We start from the raw sequence: 20,289 nt of genomic DNA, 5'->3' as shown, positions 1-20,289 counted from the left end.
GGGGTACTTATGACGGACACGCCTGCACCCGGGTACAGATAAACGTACACACTGCTTCACACGTACACGGGGTACTTATGACGGACACGCCTGTACCCTGGTTCAGATAAACGTACACACTGCTTCACACGTACACGGGGTACTTATGACGGACACGCCTGTACCCTGGTTCAGATAAACGTACACACTGCTTCACACGTACACGGAGTACTTATGACGGACACATCTACACCCTGGTTCAGATAAACGTACACACTGCTTCACACGTACACGGAGTACTTATGACGGACACGCCTGCACCCTGGTACAGATAAACGTACACACTGCTTCACACGTCCACGGGGTACTTATGACGGACGCGCCTGCACCCTGGTACAGATAAACGTACACACTGCCTCACACGTACCCGGGTACTTATGACGGACACGCATGCATGGCCAGCTGTCCATCAGCGGTAACTAATCAATGACTAACTAATCGAGAGTGAACGCCATGACTGTGTTCATGTATGATACAGATATTACAGTCATAGCGTGCAGTATCGAAGTTTCCAGGTGGGGGAACTATTGATGAATAAACGAACCCAATACCACAACTAAAGTCGATATCTGTTGTTGAAACTGGTAATATTTATAGTACGTGCGTTGTCGTGATGAATGGATGATGTTTGCTTCTCTTGTGTGAATCCTGTTCGATAATTGTACCAATTATAGCATCCCTGGGAAACATAAAACCGGCGTTAGCACATGTTACAGTGAAACCCCACTGAGCACGAGTCGCTTCAAAACATGAAACCCTGCCTCCAAGTCATTACTGTTGGAAACGTCTACTTGTATACAGGAATTACAGGAATCGCCGTATGACGGTTCGTTATTAGGGATAATCCAGTGGTACCATCCGGATAACCAACATACCGGTGTGTCGCAGAGCTTCCGGACTTCCAGCGTACCATGTGTCGCAGAGCTTCCGGATTTCCAGCATACCAATGTATCGCAGAGCTTCCGGATTTCCAGCATACCAGTGTGTCGCAGAGCTTCCGGATTTCCAGCATACCAGTGTGTCGCAGAGCTTCCGGATTTCCAGCATACCAATGTGTATCATAGCTTCCGGGTTTCCAGCATACCAGTGTGTATCAGAGCTTCCGGATTTCCTGCATACCAATGTGTATCAGAGCTTCCGGGTTTCAAACATACCAATGTGTAACAGAGCTTCCGGATTTCCAGCATACCATGTGTATCAGAGCTTCCGGATTTCCAGCATACCATGTGTATCGGAGCTTCCGGTTTCCAGCATACCAATGTGTATCAGAGCTTCCGGATTTCCAGCATACCATGTGTATCAGAGCTTCCGGGTTTCCAGCATACCATGTGTATCAGAAATTCCGGGTTTCCAGCATACCATGTGTATCAGAGCTTCCGGATTTCCAGCATACCAATGTGTATCAGAGCTTCAGAATTCGTATATACTTATTCAGTGGTGACTGGACCCTACGTTACAATGTATGGAACATCACCTGAACATAACCATGCTATGACACGGAACATTTATCATAACTGACGGAGGGGCGGTGGGGTAGCCTAGTGGTAAAAGCGTTCGCTCGTCACGCCGAAGACCCGGGTTCGATTCCCGACACGGGTACAATATGTGAAACCTATTTCTGGTGTCCCCCTCCGTGATTGTGTTGGAATATTGCTAAAAGCGGCGTAATAACCGTATTTACTCACTCACTCACTCATAACTGACCAAGAGTTAAGAATATGTAGTAAAATCCAGTGAACAATATGTCATAGATGCGCCATTTTAAATACCATTTAAATTTTAAATCCATCGTCGGAACTCGAAAATCTATTACGTTGTTCGACACATACCCTCGGGATCTGCTGCTGTTGCTATGGAAACTCGCCAATCTCTTTGGCAAAACGGGCGCCAATCATTCTCTTAACAATAAAAGCGTGGCGGGGTAGCCAAGTTGTTAAACCGTTGGTTTGTCCCGCCAAAGACCCTGGATCGATTCCGTACGTGGGTATACTTTGTAGGTTCACTCTTGGTGTGTCCCACCGTGTTATGGCTGAAATAATTTGGCGGAAAACTCAATTCACACACTCCTTTTTTCTCGCAACATCTATTGTGTGTAAAGAACTTACGTTCATCAAACACGTGCACGTTGCAAAAAAACGTTTGGATGACAAATACGCACCCACAAACAGCCGTAATAACAGTTCAAGACAAGGAGGACAAGAAACGCGGAAACATTTATTTCCAAGATATCTCATTGTATTGTAAGCAATTGTTTGGGACAATAGAATCCCAGGGTATGTGTGAAAATGGTTAAATAGAACCCTGGATTTCAAGATTGTGTGAAATGGGGTTTTTATGGCAGTTTTGACGCAGCTGAGTTTTTTTGTAGCTGTATTGACAGACGGCGTCTGACTGGCTAAGTAGCGTGAAGGCGGTACGCGTGCAAACACCACTGATTTAGCATTCATATTCAGCTCCGATGATGAGTTTCTTACTTCGCTGATGTCTCCTGGCATGACAGGCTGTTTCCGCGGCCTACCTCGACTCAAAGAACGAAGATGTATGCCCAGCAAAACCAACGTTTACGTTCATCATCTCGTCCGTGAAAGGATGCATCGCTTAAACTTGAGCTATATTGTATGGCAATTCAACGTTTCTGACAGACTATTTTCTCTGTGTTGCTCAAACGGTGCCCTTTTTATCCTATCACAGGCATTGTGGTGAAGGGGAGTGTGTGAGTTAATATTTAACTTCCAGAGCTAACTTCAACAACAAAGCGACGATGCATACTGAACATTTTGTTACTGTTTGTTGGGTGGATGATCTGTTGTTGAATCTACTGTTTCGGGATCTCCTTCAAGTAATCTAAATCAAGAGTGTGCTGCATATTAGAGTGAGTGAGTTTGGTTTAACGCCGCTTTTAACAATATTCCAGTCATATCACGGCGTGTAAGCTTATTGTGGGAGAAAAGCCCGAAGTGATGCATGTCTCAGACGTTTACCACTTCGGTGAAACCCACGAGCACGAGTATGGTGCTGACAAACCCAGAAACATAATCGGGGCGAACCGGGATTCGAACCCACAATCATAGGTTTCTGGCGTGCCCAAGGGACGCAACTCTGCACAGCGAATCGCGGTGCCTAAGACGACTGGGCCACCCTTGCCCCCGCTGCATATTAGAAGGGCCTTCACAACTGGTGTACCAACAGGGAACCCATATATGAGGGCGTTATATCGTTCCCTGGTTAAAAAATAATGTCAGTGAGTGAGTTTCACGCCACTTTGAACAGTATTTCAGTATCACAGCCAGATGCGCGATGATAGCCAGAGACGAAGCAGGTCTTAAACGTTTAAAGCCAAGAGCACGGAAATGGTGCTGACATACCTAGAAATATAATTAAATTGAACCGGGACCTTAAGTTTCTGGCACTCCTAAGGGACGCAACTCTGCTCTAGGAATTGCGCTGATATTTCAGTGAAAACGCATTAAACATCATTCAAACGTTTACGGATCAAGATATGGAAAGAATTGAAGAAATAAGGTCATGGCCAAAATGGGGTTCAAGGGTATCATTTTCGAGTTCTGTCGTGTTTGGTTCAATATACTGTCCGTATCTACATAGCATAGCCCGTGTACATGTCATGTTTGATTAGTTATTGATTCCTTCACTCTCATGTAGTATGATGAAGGATATCTCTGACGGACATTTTCTCATCAGACGTATATCTTTAATTGTAGAACGCGAATAAGAGGGTTGTCATTGAGACGTTTACGTCAGAAAAAATGCACTTTCCACAGCCAATTGATTGAAGTTTAGCTACACATAAATGGACGTCCAAAAGCTCCACAGCGGACTTATTGATGATCACTTCATCTTTCGTGGTATATTCAGGCTCTTTCAATGACTGGTTAAATCTATCGTGGTGGGAAGAAAAGGCATACGCCGCATGAGTCGTTTGCAGACTGATGTCGTTTGTGTGGTGGAGTTCACCGCCGAGAGGTTGCGCGTCGTATCGAGGCTGGTTACTGATGTGACGACCACTGATGTAGATACACAAAGAAAATTGGGAATTTTCCGAAGGGTTTTCTAGATTTTCAGGGTCATATTAAGCACACCCATCACAATGATGCCATTGTGCGAGGATGACTAACGAAAACATATGAAGGAGTTTTTTATGTGATCATAAAAACGCGGATGTTGAAAGATTTCTTCGATGGGTGCTCTTTGAGAATTTCGTGTAGGAAAACCTCGCCGGTAGCTCATGCTCTGTTGAAAGTCAACCAAAATATGAATCATGATCATTATACGGGGCCTGGTTGTTGGTCGTTGTTCATGCTGTCAACAAGTAATGGCTTGTACACAAGTACAGTAAACTACGGTTATAACGAACACGCTTATAACGAACTGACGGATATAACGAGCTTACTTTTTAGTCCCGACTATTTGCTGTAGTTATGCTGTATATATACTTATAACTAACTACGGTTATAACGAACTAAAAATAGTAGTCCCTTTGAGTTCGTTATAACCGTAGTTTACTGTATTTGCATACTGTGATGGAGCTGCATATTGACCGCTGTGGCATAAAACAGCAGTCATTCTTATATAGCCTCTATAGGTGATTACAAATTTATTCGGGCGGTCGGGTAGCCTAGTGGTTAAAGCGTTCGCTCGTCACGCCGAAGACCCGGGTTCGATTCCCGACATGGGTACAATGTGTGAAGTCCATTTCTGGTGTCCCCCGCCGTGATATTGCTGGAATATTGCTAAAAGCGGCGTAAAATCAAACTCACTCACACTCACAAATGTATTCACCCGAAGGATACTCCGTGACAGACAAGGTCCGCTGTTACAAATGCGTCATCTTGTCAGAGGCGACTTGGATCGGGATCGTGTGGTCAGGCTCTGTGATCTCCCCCCTCCACACACACACCACACATTTTGTTCATAATATCAACCATTTGTTTCGCCTCTGATTCACTTATTTCAATTTCACCCTTTTGCCAACTAAGAAGAAAAGTCACACCAAAAGATGTTAAAACATGGTACTTGATGTTACCCTGTCTGGCGCACGGCATTTAAGGAGCTAAAACAAGGACTGGTCGGCTCGGAGTCAGTATACTGTGTCTGAGTCGGGTATTCCTCTTAAATTGCTGCATGGTATCTCAGTGGGCTAGCACTACAAATCGGCATCAGTCCGGACTAGTACACACACACACACACACACACACACACACACACACACACACACACACACACACACACACACACACACACACACACACACACACACACACACACACACACACACACACACACACACACACACACACACACACACACACGTCCCTTTATAAGTGCAATAATCTTGGACACGACGTTAAACCCTACTTCGCTTCACCTCATAGAAAACAGCTAGGAACTATGAACTGGCATACAAGTTGCACATGAGAGATATATCTGTACTTCAGAGGGCATGTATTTGAAGATCAATGTCTTCGTATGCTTGCATCATAAAGAGTACAACTGTGAGCTGACCGAGTAGACGCTGTAGGCGACTGGCTGAACACGTCTCCCGACTCCGTGTCGTCAAGCGTTGTTGCACAGCCTGCATTATTCACATCGTCACCACGTGGCCAACATAACCAGCACCTCCAGTGCATCGAGACCATTCTGTGTCGAGGCGTTGATAATGGTGCTTTATCTACAGGCTTGCTTGTCGTGGGTACAAATCCCAGATTCGACCGATTAAGACCAAATTGTCAAATTTTGTGACCGGTGTGGGCTCTCCTCCTATCGCAAGCAGCTTACGAATTCCGAATTGCGTAAAGGTGTAATCACGGAAATATATGTGTATTATTCATACTGTCATAACAGTATCTGTTTGTTGTTGTTTAACGCTGCTATTCAGTTATATCCCGGCGGTCCGTAAATAATCGCACCTGAACCAGAAAACCCAGTGATTGACATCATGAGCATCGATCCACGCAATCTTTTGACAGTGGGGGTTGCCAGTGGTGGTGGTCAGTGAGGGTTGACAGTGGGGGTGGACAGTGGTGGTGGACAGTGAGGGTTGACAGTGGTGGTGGACAGTGAGGGTTGACAGTGGGGGTGGACAGTGGTGGTGGACAGTGAGGGTTGACAGTGGGTGTTGACAGTGGTGGTTGTCAGTGAGGGTTGACAGTGGGGGTTGACAGTGGTGGTGGACAGTGCTGGTTGACAGTGAGGGTTGACAGTGCTAGTTGACAGTGCTGGTTGACAGTGAGGGTTGACAGTGGGGGTTGACAGTGGTGGTGGACAGTGCTGGTTGACAGTGAGGGTTGACAGTGCTAGTTGACAGTGCTGGTTGACAGTGAGGGTTGACAGTGCTAGTTGACAGTGCTGGTTGACAGTGAGGGTTGACGTCGAGGGTTGACAGTGAGGGTTGACAGTGAGGGTTGACGGTGCTGTTTGACAGTGAGGGTTGACAGTGAGGGTTGACGGTGCTGGTTGACAGTGGTGGTGGACAGGGAGGGTTGACAGTGCTGGTTGACAGTGAGGGTTGACAGTGGTGGTTGACAGTGAGGGTTGAGAGTTGTGGTTGACAGTCAGGGTTGACAGTGCTAGTTGACAGTGAGGGTTGACAGTGGTGGTTGACAGTGAGGGTTGACAGTGCTAGTTGACGGTGAGGGTTGACAGTGCTGGTTGACAGTGAGGGTTGACAGTGGTGGTTGACAGTGATGGTTGACAGTGCTAGTTGACAGTGAGGGTTGACAGTGCTAGTTGACAGTGAGGGTTGACAGTGCTGCTTGACAATTGGGGTTGGCGGTGCTGGTTGACGGTGAGGGTTGACAGTGGTGGTTGACAGTGATGGTTGACAGTGCTAGTTGACGGTGAGGGTTGACAGTGGTGGTTGACAGTGGTGGTTGACAGTGAGGGTTGACAGTGGTGGTTGACAGTGAGGGTTGACAGTGGTGGTTGACAGTGATGGATGACAGTGCTAGTTGACGGTGAGGGTTGACAGTGCTGGTTGACGGTGAGGGTTGACAGTGCTGGTTGACGGTGAGGGTTGGCAGTGCTGGTTGACAGTGAGGGTTGACAGTGCTAGTTGACGGTGAGGGTTGGCAGTGCTGGTTGACGGTGGCGGTTGACGGTCAGCGTTGACAGTGAAGGGCATGGGTATAATATACTGGCTTACCCCACGGCTTGCATGCAGAGGATGTCATAAACCTGTATTTGTTCACTAGGATATGACATGATACCAAGTCTGTTTTATTTATTGTCACCAAATCGTATTCCACATTATTTTTTCATCATTAAATATTTCCTTCTTCGCAATACAACACAAGAAAGGAGTTCACACAATACACAACAGGTCAAGAAATAGTAAGCCTGTTATGTTAATGTTGCCCCAGGATGATTTTAATGATGATGATAATACAACTACATTCAACTATTGAAGCAGAAGAAACACAACCCGACAGAACAAGGCCGGAATGGTACAGTTCTCAGCCTCAAGCAACAAGCCTGGCAGATTATGTCATCGCTACAAAATTATTTTCGACTCGATGGCTGTGAACCGCTGCCGCTACTACATAATGACTTGCCAATGTCCAGATGATTAGAGTCACTTGGATGAGAAATGTCTTGTGGTGAAAGGAGGCGAAAGGAAGTGAGCTTCTGGGGCAGAAACAATGGCTTGTGTGAGGCTTTGGAAGTGACAATCGTCAATGAATTCTATGGGATAGCGTGATCGACTTAAACCCGTCTTGGTGTTAGCTGGCTACCCCGGGTTAGGCCAGGCCGTGTGCATGCCCTGGACAGGAATGTTTTGAAAATTCACAAGGACCGGTTACTTTGAATCAATCACCACCTATGCTTTCGTAGGTCAGTTATGTTCAATTAACAATTGTTTGTTCGATGATTTTATGCATATCTACGTAATGTATACAGTATATTTGAAGTTGAAGGTTGCAAATGATTTGATGTTGATAATGTCACCCATGCATTGTTATTATTTGATTCGCGTCCAACTGGGTTCAAGACAGTGTTACTGGCGACATACACACCCTTCCCATCACACACACGATCGCACGCACACACACTTCCACTTCATGAAAGTTGTATTAAGAGCCATTAGTCGCTGTCTACACATTCACAGAGGAAACAGTGACAGACACATCAATTGCAAAGTCATGAAATGAAAATGAAGTTTTCTTTGTGTGTGTCATGATTTTGATGTGCAAGAACGTATTCGATCTTGCTTATGTCTACAAATACCACAGTCTACAGTGCCCCCCTTCTCGACCCCTCCCCTCATACTATTTCCCTCCAACCAGTTGATGTTTAATTCAGACATCACGGAGAGAAACATGCCTGATCAATTAGTCTCACAGTTGTTAATCATTCTGATATTCTAGCCGAGAAATGGTATTTCGTGTCACGACCATTTATTTGGCTAATTGGTATCATTTTGCATGTAAATCTCCCGTTGTGTACGGAAAACTGTAGAGGACACTGTCGCGTTCTCACGATTTCGGAGGACAATGGAGGCCTAATTTTACAAATCGTGGACGTGCATCATGTATAAATGTCGAAATCTCGCGTTTTTCACTTTTAGAAAATACGTAATATTTCAGTGTTTCGTCCAGTATCCAATAACTGTGGCAACGGCGCTGAGTCACGTGTTCCATTTGGCAAAAGTGAATACTACTGGTGCACACTAACTGGTGAAGCGTACAGATGCCTTATCTATATGTCAAGGTCGCTATACACTGCTATCTCACCCACTGGTGAAACGCACGTGTCTCATCTATATGTCAAGGTCGCTATTCACTGGCATCTCTCATCTATATGTCAAGGTCGCTATTCACTGGCATCTCTCATCTATATGTCAAGGTCGCTATTCACTGGCATCTCTCATCTATATGTCAAGGTCGCTATTCACTGCCATCTCTCATCTATATGTCAAGGTCGCTATTCACTGGCATCTCTCATCTATATGTCAAGGTCGCTATTCACTGGCATCTCTCATCTATATGTCAAGGTCGCCATACACTGCCTTCTCTCATCTATATGTCAAGGTCGCCATACACTGGCATCTCTCATCTATATGTCAAGGCCGCTATTCACTGGCATCTCTCATCTATATGTCAAGGTCGCTATTCACTGCCATCTCTCATCTATATGTCAAGGTCGCTATTCACTGGCATCTCTCATCTAGATGTCAAGGTCGCCATACACTGCCATCTCTCATCTATATGTCAAGGTCGCTATTCACTGGCATCTCTCATCTATATGTCAAGGTCGCTATTCACTGCCATCTCTCATCTATATGTCAAGGTCGCCATACACTGCCTTCTCTCATCTATATGTCAAGGTCGCCATACACTGCCATCTCTCATCTATATGTCAAGGTCGCTATTCACTGGCATCTCTCATCTATATGTCAAGGTCGCTATTCACTGGCATCTTTCATCTATATGTCAAGGTCGCTATTCACTGGCATCTTTCATCTATATGTCAAGGTCGCTATTCACTGGCATCTCTCATCTATATTTCAAGGTCGCTATTCACTGGCATCTCTCATCTATATGTCAAGGTCGCTATTCACTGGCATCTTTCATCTATATGTCAAGGTCGCTATTCACTGGCATCTTTCATCTATATGTCAAGGTCTCTATTCACTGCCATCTCTCATCTATATGTCAAGGTCGCTATTCACTGGCATCTCTCATCTATATGTCAAGGTCGCCATACACTGCCATCTCTCATTATATTTCAAGGTCACTGTACGCTGTCATCTCACCAATTGGTGAAACGTACGTGTCTCATCTATATGTGAAGGTCGCACATGACTCGTCTATATGTCAACGTCGCTATACTCTGTTGGTCTCTATGACATCATCAGTTGCAAAATCAAACGAGTCAGCCAATGTATAACAGAACGGAACCGCTTTGATCAGGGCGGAACTGCGTCCTTTCGAATCGAGCGTGATTACGTGTCTCCAGAAACAAGATCACAGATTAACCATTTTGTTCACACGAACACGTCAGGAAGGTGTGAGTTCCGCTGTAATTATTCTTTTTGTAAAAGCGCTGGAGCCTTAGCACCACGGCGGGGAACATACAGTTTGGCATCGTTCATTTGGCATTGAACAAAGACAGAGTGCGTGACAAGCCAGCACGTGAACCATTAGGCTCCCCCGGGGTCGAGGTGGGGGTTTGTTGGTGGGAGAAGTACTCTCGTGTGTTTCGCAAGTCTCGGCTTCAATACTTCCCATTAGTGACAAGAGGGAGGAGGGAAAACTGAGCCTTGGCGTATCGACTTGATGCATCTGCTAAGCGCAGACTGTAAATCCGAAGAAAAGTTCACATTTGAGAAATGTTTATTGTCACGACCATAATATGAGTCCTCTGTTCTCCCCGTCATAATTTTAAAAAAATATTAAATATTTTTTGTTGCATCATCCAGGGTTAGAAACTAATAGCTTTTGTCCACCAGTCCTTATAATGATAACATATAGCAAAACCCTTAAAATGGGCCAATTTCTACTAGTCCTTAGGATACCTTTACTTTTGGGCAGTTTGGTTAGGACTACGGGACTAGTGCCAATTTCTAACGCTGTCATCGAAACAGTTTTGGTTATCTTTGAAACAACTAGTTGTATATTATGTTGTCTGTTTGTTTGTTTAACGCCGTACTCAGCAATATTCCACCTATATGACGGCGGGCTGTAAACAATCGAGTCTGGACCAGACAATCCAGGTACCATGAGCATCGATCCACGCTATTGGGATCGATGACATGCATCAACCAAGTCAGCGAGCCTGACCACCCGATCCCGTTAGTCGCCCCTTACGAAAAGCAGAATCGCCTTTTATGGCAAGAATGGGTTGCTGAAGTCCTATTCTACCCCGGATCTTCACGGGTCTAAAGTATGTTGTAATTACATATATAATTATATTTATCGCTTTTTAACATATGTTGACAGGAGTGTACATCTGTACTCATTTGTGACATGAAATGCAGCATGTAGAAACGCTATCACGCCCTCGTACTTCATTTTGCATTATGTCATTAGAAGAAAATCAATGCTGGTATGATATCTAATTGGGAAACTAGACGCCTCTTGCATTTCAAATCACTCATCTAATGAAATATGCATCGATCGATGTGTAATAATCATAATGTTTCATCACAATTATGTGACAATGGTTTAGTCTAATTATGAAAGTTGATATGATTTGATACCAGAGAGACAGCGGGCCCTCTTCCTTGTAATGCCCGGGATGGCTTGGCAGCGGAAATAATCAGATACAGCAGGATATAGACACGTGATTCACCAAACAGTTGTCACAGTGCTCGGATACACCACTGTCTGAATGCGACTGGATGCGACTCTCGGATTCGATAGATAATTGAAGGTATTTGTTCTGCAACTTGATGAATCAGCTTAAGGGGAAATGGGAATAAGTTGCCAGGTTTGCTGAGTCAACAAAATGCATGTGCATACATTGATAGCGTATCGTGTCGTATCCAACAGTCGGATGCGACATTTGTTTAATTGGATGAATGGTATAACTATATTTCTTAATGTCGCAGACTTGTAGATGAAGTGAGCCATTGTCATCTCATGATCAATGTCTGGAGAAAAATGTATTCAATTTTTAGGATAGAAATCGGATGCGACATAAAGTTTGGTTTCGTTGAGCAAGTCATTTCTTAAAACCCTATTACATGATGAATTAAACCACTTGATGCGTTTGTCAGTACAGCAATTGAAATAAACAAAGTTGGTGTGGAGTACAGACAGCGATACCCACCAGGTGAGCCAGGCCAAAGCTGAGATATTGTAAAGCATGATTCGTCCACGTATTATCAACAATGGGGGGCGGTCGGGTAGCCTAGTGGTTAAAGTGTTCGCTCGTCACGCCGAAGACCCTGGTTCGAATCCCGACATGGGTACAATGTGTGAAGCCCATTTCTGGTGTCCCCCGCCGTGATATTGCTGGAATATTGCTAAAAGCGGCGTAAAACCATACTGACTCACTCACTGTTATCAACAATGACCACTAAGATGCAGGTCACGTTTTCAGAAAACTCATCAATTGATCAAATACAATACTTTACTTTATTTGTCTTTTTATCACAATACTGCTTCTATCCTTATCGTCAACCTCTCCCTCTCCACACTACCCTCACTTTAACAGGCGCTTTCTGCTATCCGAGTTACAACATAGCACCAAATATTTTCCGAAGTCTGTCCCGATGGCTGCCGCACTGCAGTGGTCGCCATAACTGACATTTGATGCAATCAGACTAATATCATGTTGTTGCATTCCCCACGGAGAAAACTAAATGTTATTTTCTTTCTGTTTTCCTTCCCAATTGGGATAGAGCACACAAAACAATCAACGATCAAACAGCGAACAGCTGCGTGCATAACACGTGCAGTCATGAATGCATAAAAAATACACATTTTCAGAGTAGGTGAAATTGACAAATAGTATACTAAGGCTAGACGGTATTGTTCTGTTTGCAAACAAATATCAATGTGTCATATCGTCTGGGCCTTTGAATCATGAAGGAGAAGAATGCGCTTTGTTTTTTGGTGGTTCATATTTTTGCCTATTTATCAAACAACATGTTTTAACCTTTTATCATCTGTAGAATGAAACCTTGGTAATCTGGATTCCGTCTATCCGGGCACTCTTCTTTACGAACGAACACCCCGATATTTCTGTCCGGATTAACGGGGCTTCACTGAATAATCTTCAAAAAATAACTTTCAAAATCGTTTGTCTTTGAACTCCACTATCTCAGGTTGTACCACTATGTCGACGAGCTATCTAAACTGAAAATAACGCTTGAAACCTGAAGAGTGAGTGAGTGAGTTTGGTTTTACGCCGCTTTTAGCAATATTCCAGCAATATCACAGCGGGGGACACCAGAAATGGGCTTCACACATTGTACCCATGTGGAGAATCGAACCTGGGTATTCGGCGTGACGAGTGAACGCTTCAACCACTCGGCTACCCCACCGCCCCCGAAACCTATAGAAGTGTAGGAATGTTGTATTATTGTATTTTTCATATGTGAAACAAATCATCGTCATTCATCATCTTGCAGCAAACCGTATTTCAATAACTCAATAAGTAGATATGTCAAACTGTTTCGTATCCTTAACGTGAAGCCCTAATTGTCAAGCCAGTTCCTCTATCACGTTAAGGAGGGATGCGGTTACAATATGTAAATACAACAAACAGAGACGAAACACCGACATATGAGTGACGTTGTAAATATCAGTGCGAGGAGAACTGTCAATTTCCCTCGTTCGCATTGCATGCGATCTACAGTCCCGTTATGTATCCCTGCTAATCACGACAACCCACATAGAGTATCTTATCTCCATAATCATAGCTTCGGTCACTTTTAGTTTAGTTTCTCCTCGGTTCATACGGCCGAATTTGTTTCCAGTTCGCTTTGTATTCCGATGTCATGTGCACTTACTTCCACGCTGCCAATACAAATAAATATTCAATTCTTTTGCCCGAAGCACAGTCTCGTAAACTCACAGCTTACCAGTTCATCGTTTTTTACGAATAAGAATCATAGGATTATGTGTAACCGATCATTAAAACCGTGACTCAGAAAGATACGAAATTTCAGAAAAAGAAATATATGCAAACTAGAATATTCTAAATGCAAAAATATAATAAAACATACAGACCGCTGAAACTTCAAAGACCGGTATTTGCTTAAAAACGTAATCGTTGTGATTCCAGAGAGTTTGTTAGTTTGCTTCATCATGAATTCATGAATAATAATAAACACAATGAACACAGGAACACCCGATACGATAGATAGCTTCACGGGACACAGGAACTTCGTGCTTGTTCTCATATGGTATGGCGTTAAGTATAACAGACAAGTAACTGGCGGTTCTCCGCAGTGTCGATGTCACACTGACTTTAAAAACATCCCAACTTTCTCAAACTTAATACATCCGTACTTTTAGACTTTTGTGAAAATATTTGAAAAAATAACGATAACTTTTTTTGTAGTCTTCATATGATATGGAGCATCATTCACGTGGAGCTTGTTCTCGGCAGGTGTTGCGCTTGCATCAAGTAACGTCGTTGGCTGATCTTTACAATAGGTGCACAAGGCCGCTTTGGCGACACATTTGTTGGCGATAACTTTGAAATCATTCAGTTGAGTGAGAAATAGTTCCATTAATTCCCAGTGTACAGTAATACATTATTTGAAATCAAGTCTTCAAAAGGCATTTAAAAGTGATGCACATTAGGATGAGAATTTATGGATGTCAACTTCTTTATTATATCAAAGAAATTGACATCCATAAAATTGACATCAATATTAATTGAAACGCTGAGCCCAGATAATGTAGGTATGTATATATTCACAACCAAAGTGTCCATTCGTGAAACATAATAGACCAGTTACAATACAGTGACATTACAGCCGTGTTTTAATTAGTACAAAAACCAGGATATTCGAATCTACTGGTCTGATGAACTTGGCGTATTAAGGTATTGGAATGTAGCTCCATCAATAATCACCATATTCAAATATAGTTATTCAAACAGAGCAGGCTTGTCATTCGAATGATATCTCTTGATGTCGTTCTGCTATAATCGTGAATGCTAATTATTTTTTTAACAGGTATTGAATTGGCGAATCATTATACTAGATTAATACACAGCGCATCAAGCAGCGGAAGGATTATTGCTGGTTGACTAGTGGGCTGTAGTCGGAACCGGTTTACTGTAGGCCAATTAAGCGGGCAATAGATTTTATGTGACGGGGCTGTATAACCAGCACTCGGGCAGCATTAGGGCGGTTAGCTGTCAATGCTGAGAAGGGAAAGCTGTGTTTATACTGTTGACAAAACCCCCATAACCAAGGACTACCTATGTTGAGCTAAAGCTTATAGCCAATTGTTCCTAGTTTCAGTGCAGAGTCAAGAGGAACAACTGGTTTGCTGGGTGTCGATGGCGAGTGCAATATGCGTCTTCATCTACGTCGATGTCTGTGGGTAGCGTTGCCGGTCGTCGCGGTGCAATTGGTCATCATGTATTGGGGTGCAAGAAGTCCATCTGTGAGGAAATCATATATTCCACTGAGACATGTCCAAAGTCGAGATTTGCCGGCAAAGCAAGAGTTCACGGGAACTTGCAATCCTGATGTAAGTATATACTTATCGATCGATATTGTTGACATTTCTTAACTGTTTGAAGATCGCCCTGTCGTTGGATAATGTGTTTCTGAAGCGCTAATGGTTTTATAATGACGTTATGTTAGGATACTTCTTTTGATTGTGGAATGTGCAATGCATACACATCAGCGATTGCCTCCGGGTGATGTCACAAACTTGCGCCTCTCTATTGACAATTTATCATTGACAAAAGATCATGCACGTCGTAGTCACGGCTTTAAAGTTCAATTTACAACGATTGGAATAAACTTAAAATGAAATCTTGAATGGGAATTTAAGATCGAAAACTACGGAATCATTATACATATTGTACATAGGTAATAATGACGAACTAGTCGATCGTTTGTCAGTCTCCACATAAGGAATATGTGTCTGTCGCATGATTGTAACGATTTTACCAATTTGGAAACACTGTAAAACTACAGCAAAATGAATGTTGCTTTCTATAGCATGTATTTCTGAATCAAGACAACTCTTTAAGAATGTTGGCAAAGAACACACCTCAAGTACACCTCCCCGTAGGGGCACTAGTGACGTATGACCTAGCTGCACGGCATCGTACCATCCCCCCCCCCCCCCCCCCCCCCCCCCCCCCACACACACACACACACACACACACCCCCCCCCCCCCCCCCCACCCCTCACCCAGACACACCACCAAACACCAACACACCCACCCCAGCCCCGCCTCTCTTTGTTGGAAGATGGTGCTAATATAAGCTGTAACCGTATCATTCGTTATGGGCAGATATTTCCGCCTACAGTACTTCCAGCGCTGATAATGGTATAATTGTTTCTCGTTTGTAGATGATTAAGGAAATGGTTTCCCCAGTAACTGTCGGTTACGGGCTGGTATAATTAATCTTTATTAATCATATGCCAGTCACATTAATGCAGCACTACAATTATGACTATTAGTATTCATAACTTCATTGCGCCAGTTCAAATTATAGAAAGTATTAATTATCTTAATCTAGGCAACGTTACTGTGTCGAAGCTATGTGAAAACGTTCTTTCAATATAATTCACTTGGCAATTCTTGAGTCACCATACACCAAAATGTTAAAGCCGATGCGAATCAAAAGCCAGTCTGTTTATAACGCATCAGTCACTCCCCCGCTATAACGTGTGGCTATCACACGCGATTCGTGCAAAGTTTCAGCGCAGATCTTATGAAACATTGGTAAACGCTAATGAAAATAAAGTATTTTCTTCGACTGTATGTTAAAGTGTAGGCAACATGTTTTTCTAACCTGCCTGCCTGATGTGCATGTATAGACAGACCAAATTTTTATGGTATTGTAATCGACCTGTGACCACTACGTAAGAGCGAAGGTGACCCTGTGATGGTCGACTCTTCTATGCTGCTGTTTACTGTCAGACATAGTAACATTGTAGTAGTGAGTGAGTTGGGTTTAACGCCGCTTTTAACAGTATTCCAGTTATATCGCGGCGTGTCAGCTTAATGTGGGAGGAAAGCCCGAAGTGATGCAGGTCTGAGACGTTTACCACTTCGGTGAAACCCATGAGCACGGGTATGGTGCTGACAAACCTAGAAACATAATCGGGGCGAACCGGGATTCGAGCCCACAAACGTAGGTTTCTGGCGTGCCCAAGGGACGCAACTCTGCACAGCGAATCGTGGCGCCTTAGACGACTGGGCCACCCGTGCCCCCTTAACATTGTAGTAACTTACAGTGATTGTTATAATTACAACAGTATCGCTGTTTTGACAGCATCTGGACATATGGCGTCGTCAATGGCGCGACACTTCCCGGAAGTAGATACGTTTCGACCAGCACATGCGCATCATCTTCTTTTAGTGGTTGCCAAGGACAGATAACTAACTTTTTAGAGAGGGCAATACTCCGACATAGTAACCAACCGATACCCATTTTATTCGCTGTTTCCTACAGTCGTGGATTTCTGCTTTGTCCCTGAATTCCTATATGGATTATGTAGGGTGACCAGATACTACACCGTAACGAAATAACTAGAAAATATGGTAGGAGACCCGTGAAGATCCGGGGTAGAATAGGTCTTCAGCAACCCATGCTTGCCGTAAACACGACTATGCTTGTAAGAGGCGACTAACGGGATCGGGTGATCAGGCTCGCTGACTTGGTTGATGCATGTCATCGATCCCAACTGCGTGGATCGATGCTCATGATATCAATCACTGGATTCGCAGACTCGATTATTTACAGACCGCCGCCATATAGGTGGATTTTGCTCAGTGCGGCGTAAAACAATACACAAATGAACAAACATATTATCGATCTCTCTGGTTCCAATGCTTATTCGCCGATTTAAAAATAGACTTAACGTGACAAGCAGGGCAAATTAAGAAGTACACAAGTCACGTTCTAATCTGGAGAAGGGTCGTCTCGAATAGCCGAAGGTCTCCCTCTGCCGTCGTCTGTCCATTAAGAATATAAGGTTTCACTTATATACCAGACATCTTGATGAGACGGCTAAAATTGTTTTAGTTGGACTGAATATACGCATTACGTCTAAATGGACACATGTGTCTGGGTGTCAAGTGAGTCTATTGCGTCTGCTGAAGGCTATTGTGTCTGCAACAAACGACTCTCTGGGGCTGGTATTTTGTGCATTCAACGCTTTATGTGAGCTGAGAACAGTTGGTTAAACCAATTATATCACTTTATGAGATCACAAACTGCATTGGTTATCACAGTGTTACAGAACAAACGAGCTGATGTGACATGTGGACTTACGATGTGTGATAGACACTTTACATTGGTCACATGCGTGAGAGACACGTCACATTGTTCACATGTGTGAGAGACACAACGTCAGTCACGTGTGTAAGAGACACGTCACGGTCACATGTGAGAGAGACACGTCACATCGGTCAAATGCTAGAGAGACGTCACATTGGTCACATGTGTGAGAGACACGCCACGTCTGTCACGTGTGTGACAGACACGTCACATTGTTCACATGTGTTAGATACACGCAACGTCGGTCACGTGTGTGAGAGACACGTCACGGTCACATGTGAGAGAGACACGTCACATCGGTCGCATGTTAGAGAAACGTCACACTGGTCACATGTGTGAGAGACACGCCACGTCTGTCACGTGTGTGAGAGACACGTCACATTGTTCACATGTGTGAGAGACACAACGTCAGTCACGTGTGTGAGAGACACGTCACGGTCACATGTGAGAGAGACACGTCACATCGGTCAAATGCTAGAGAGACGTCACACTGGTCACATGTGTGAGAGACACGCCACGTCTGTCACGTGTGTGAGAGACACGTCACATTGTTCACATGTGTGAGAGACACAACGTCAGTCACGTGTGTGAGAGACACGTCACGGTCACATGTGAGAGAGACACGTCACATCGGTCAAATGCTAGAGAGACGTCACACTGGTCACATGTGTGAGAGACACGCCACGTCTGTCACGTGTGTGAGAGACACGTCACATTGTTCACATGTGTGAGAGACACAACGTCAGTCACGTGTGTGAGAGACACGTCACGGTCACATGCGAGAGAGACACGTCACATCGGTCGCATGCTAGAGAGACGTCACATTGGTCACATGTGTGAGAGACACGCCACGTCTGTCACGTGTGTGAGAGACACGTCACATTGTTCACATGTGTTAGAGACACGCAACGTCGGTCACATGTGTGAGAGACACGTCACGGTCACATGTGAGAGAGACACGTCTCATCGTTCACATGTAAGAGAGACACGTCACATCGGTTACATGTGTTAGAGACATGAACGTAGGTCACGTGTGTGAGAGACACGTCACATCGGTCACATATGTGAGAGACACGTCACATCTGTTACGAGAGAGAGAGAGAGAGCGAGAGAGAGAGAGAGAGAGAGAGAGAGAGAGAGAGAGAGCAAAGGAACACGTGTGTTATAACGCCCATTAATCCATTGATACCCCTACGAGTACACTGTGACATGTGATTCGGTAATATACTCAAGTGTAAATTAATCCCGAAGCTTATCTACTTCCAGCTATGTAATCCAGTACGAGACGACATGCTCAACGTGCACATCGTCGCACATTCCCACGACGACGTTGGCTGGTTGAAGACAATGGACCAGTACTACACGGGGGAGAAGAGCGTAGGGTCCGGTAGGTACATCTGTCAACACATTACGTAAAACTAGCACAGCTTGGGCTAACAACAAAGACAAGTGAGAGTGATTTCACTGGATTGACGTCATCAGTAGGTCGACACGTGTCTCATGCAGAAAAATGCAGAAAAATGCTCGATTACCCCGTGTATTATATCTCATTTCAAGTTGGTTGCGAATAGTTCAAGGATTTTTATTATAATGGAAAGGCAAAATACTGCTTTGGAGTATCCACTCGCACAATAGTAACATTAACAAGGGTTAGTCAATATAATATATAACGTCAACGCCAGAGAATAACCAGTCTCGATTATCCGCCGAAACAGATTCCATTGGACGGAAAAGGAGAAAAATCGGTGGTGAGGTGAAATGGGGTTTATCGTCGCGTCCAAGATTATTGCACTTATATAGCGACGTGCATGCGCGTGTGTGCGTTTGTGTGGCTGCTTATACTAGTCCGGGTGTCCCAGTCGTCTGCGGCGCCGCGATTCGCAGTGCAGAGTTGCGTCCCTTGGGCACGCCAGATACCTATGATTGTGGGTTCGAATCCGGTTCGCCCCGATTATGTTTCTAGGTTTGTCAGCGCCATACCCGTCCTCGTGGGTTTCACCGAAGTGGTAAACGTTTGAGACCTGCATCACTTCGGGCTTTCCTCCCACATTAAGCTGACACGCCGCGATATAACTGGAATACTGTTAAAAGCGGCGTTAAACCAAACTCACTCACTCACTCACTCAAAATGTGGGGCTTATGAATATTTGGGGTAATTTCACATATACGGATGGCGTGGTGACATGTGTTCTTTAGCATGGACATATGGACACGGACATACGGACACACATACATTTACAGAGACGGACACAGAAAAGACACATTCTAAACAGGCACACACAGACACATAAGGAAACATGCAT

General features: G+C 44.2%; 1 protein-coding gene across 1 annotated transcript in view; it reads left to right on the top strand.

The window, feature by feature from the left end:
• LOC124132531 (lysosomal alpha-mannosidase-like) overlaps positions 1-20,289 on the top strand; it is an 85,000-nt gene that overhangs the window by 15,796 nt on the left and 48,915 nt on the right. The window contains exons 2-3 of the mRNA XM_046496477.2: positions 14,975-15,212; positions 19,253-19,373. Of these exons, the coding sequence (XP_046352433.2) occupies positions 15,033-15,212; positions 19,253-19,373 (301 nt within the window). The 5' untranslated portion in view covers positions 14,975-15,032. The remainder of the gene's footprint in view (positions 1-14,974; positions 15,213-19,252; positions 19,374-20,289) is intronic.

This window comes from Haliotis rufescens, unplaced genomic scaffold, assembly GCF_023055435.1.
Source record: "Haliotis rufescens isolate VD_foot unplaced genomic scaffold, xgHalRufe1.0.p SCAF_20, whole genome shotgun sequence".
Lineage (NCBI taxonomy): Eukaryota > Metazoa > Mollusca > Gastropoda > Lepetellida > Haliotidae > Haliotis > Haliotis rufescens.
Note: the sequence above shows the minus strand (reverse complement) of the source record. Positions and strands in the feature narration are given on the sequence as shown.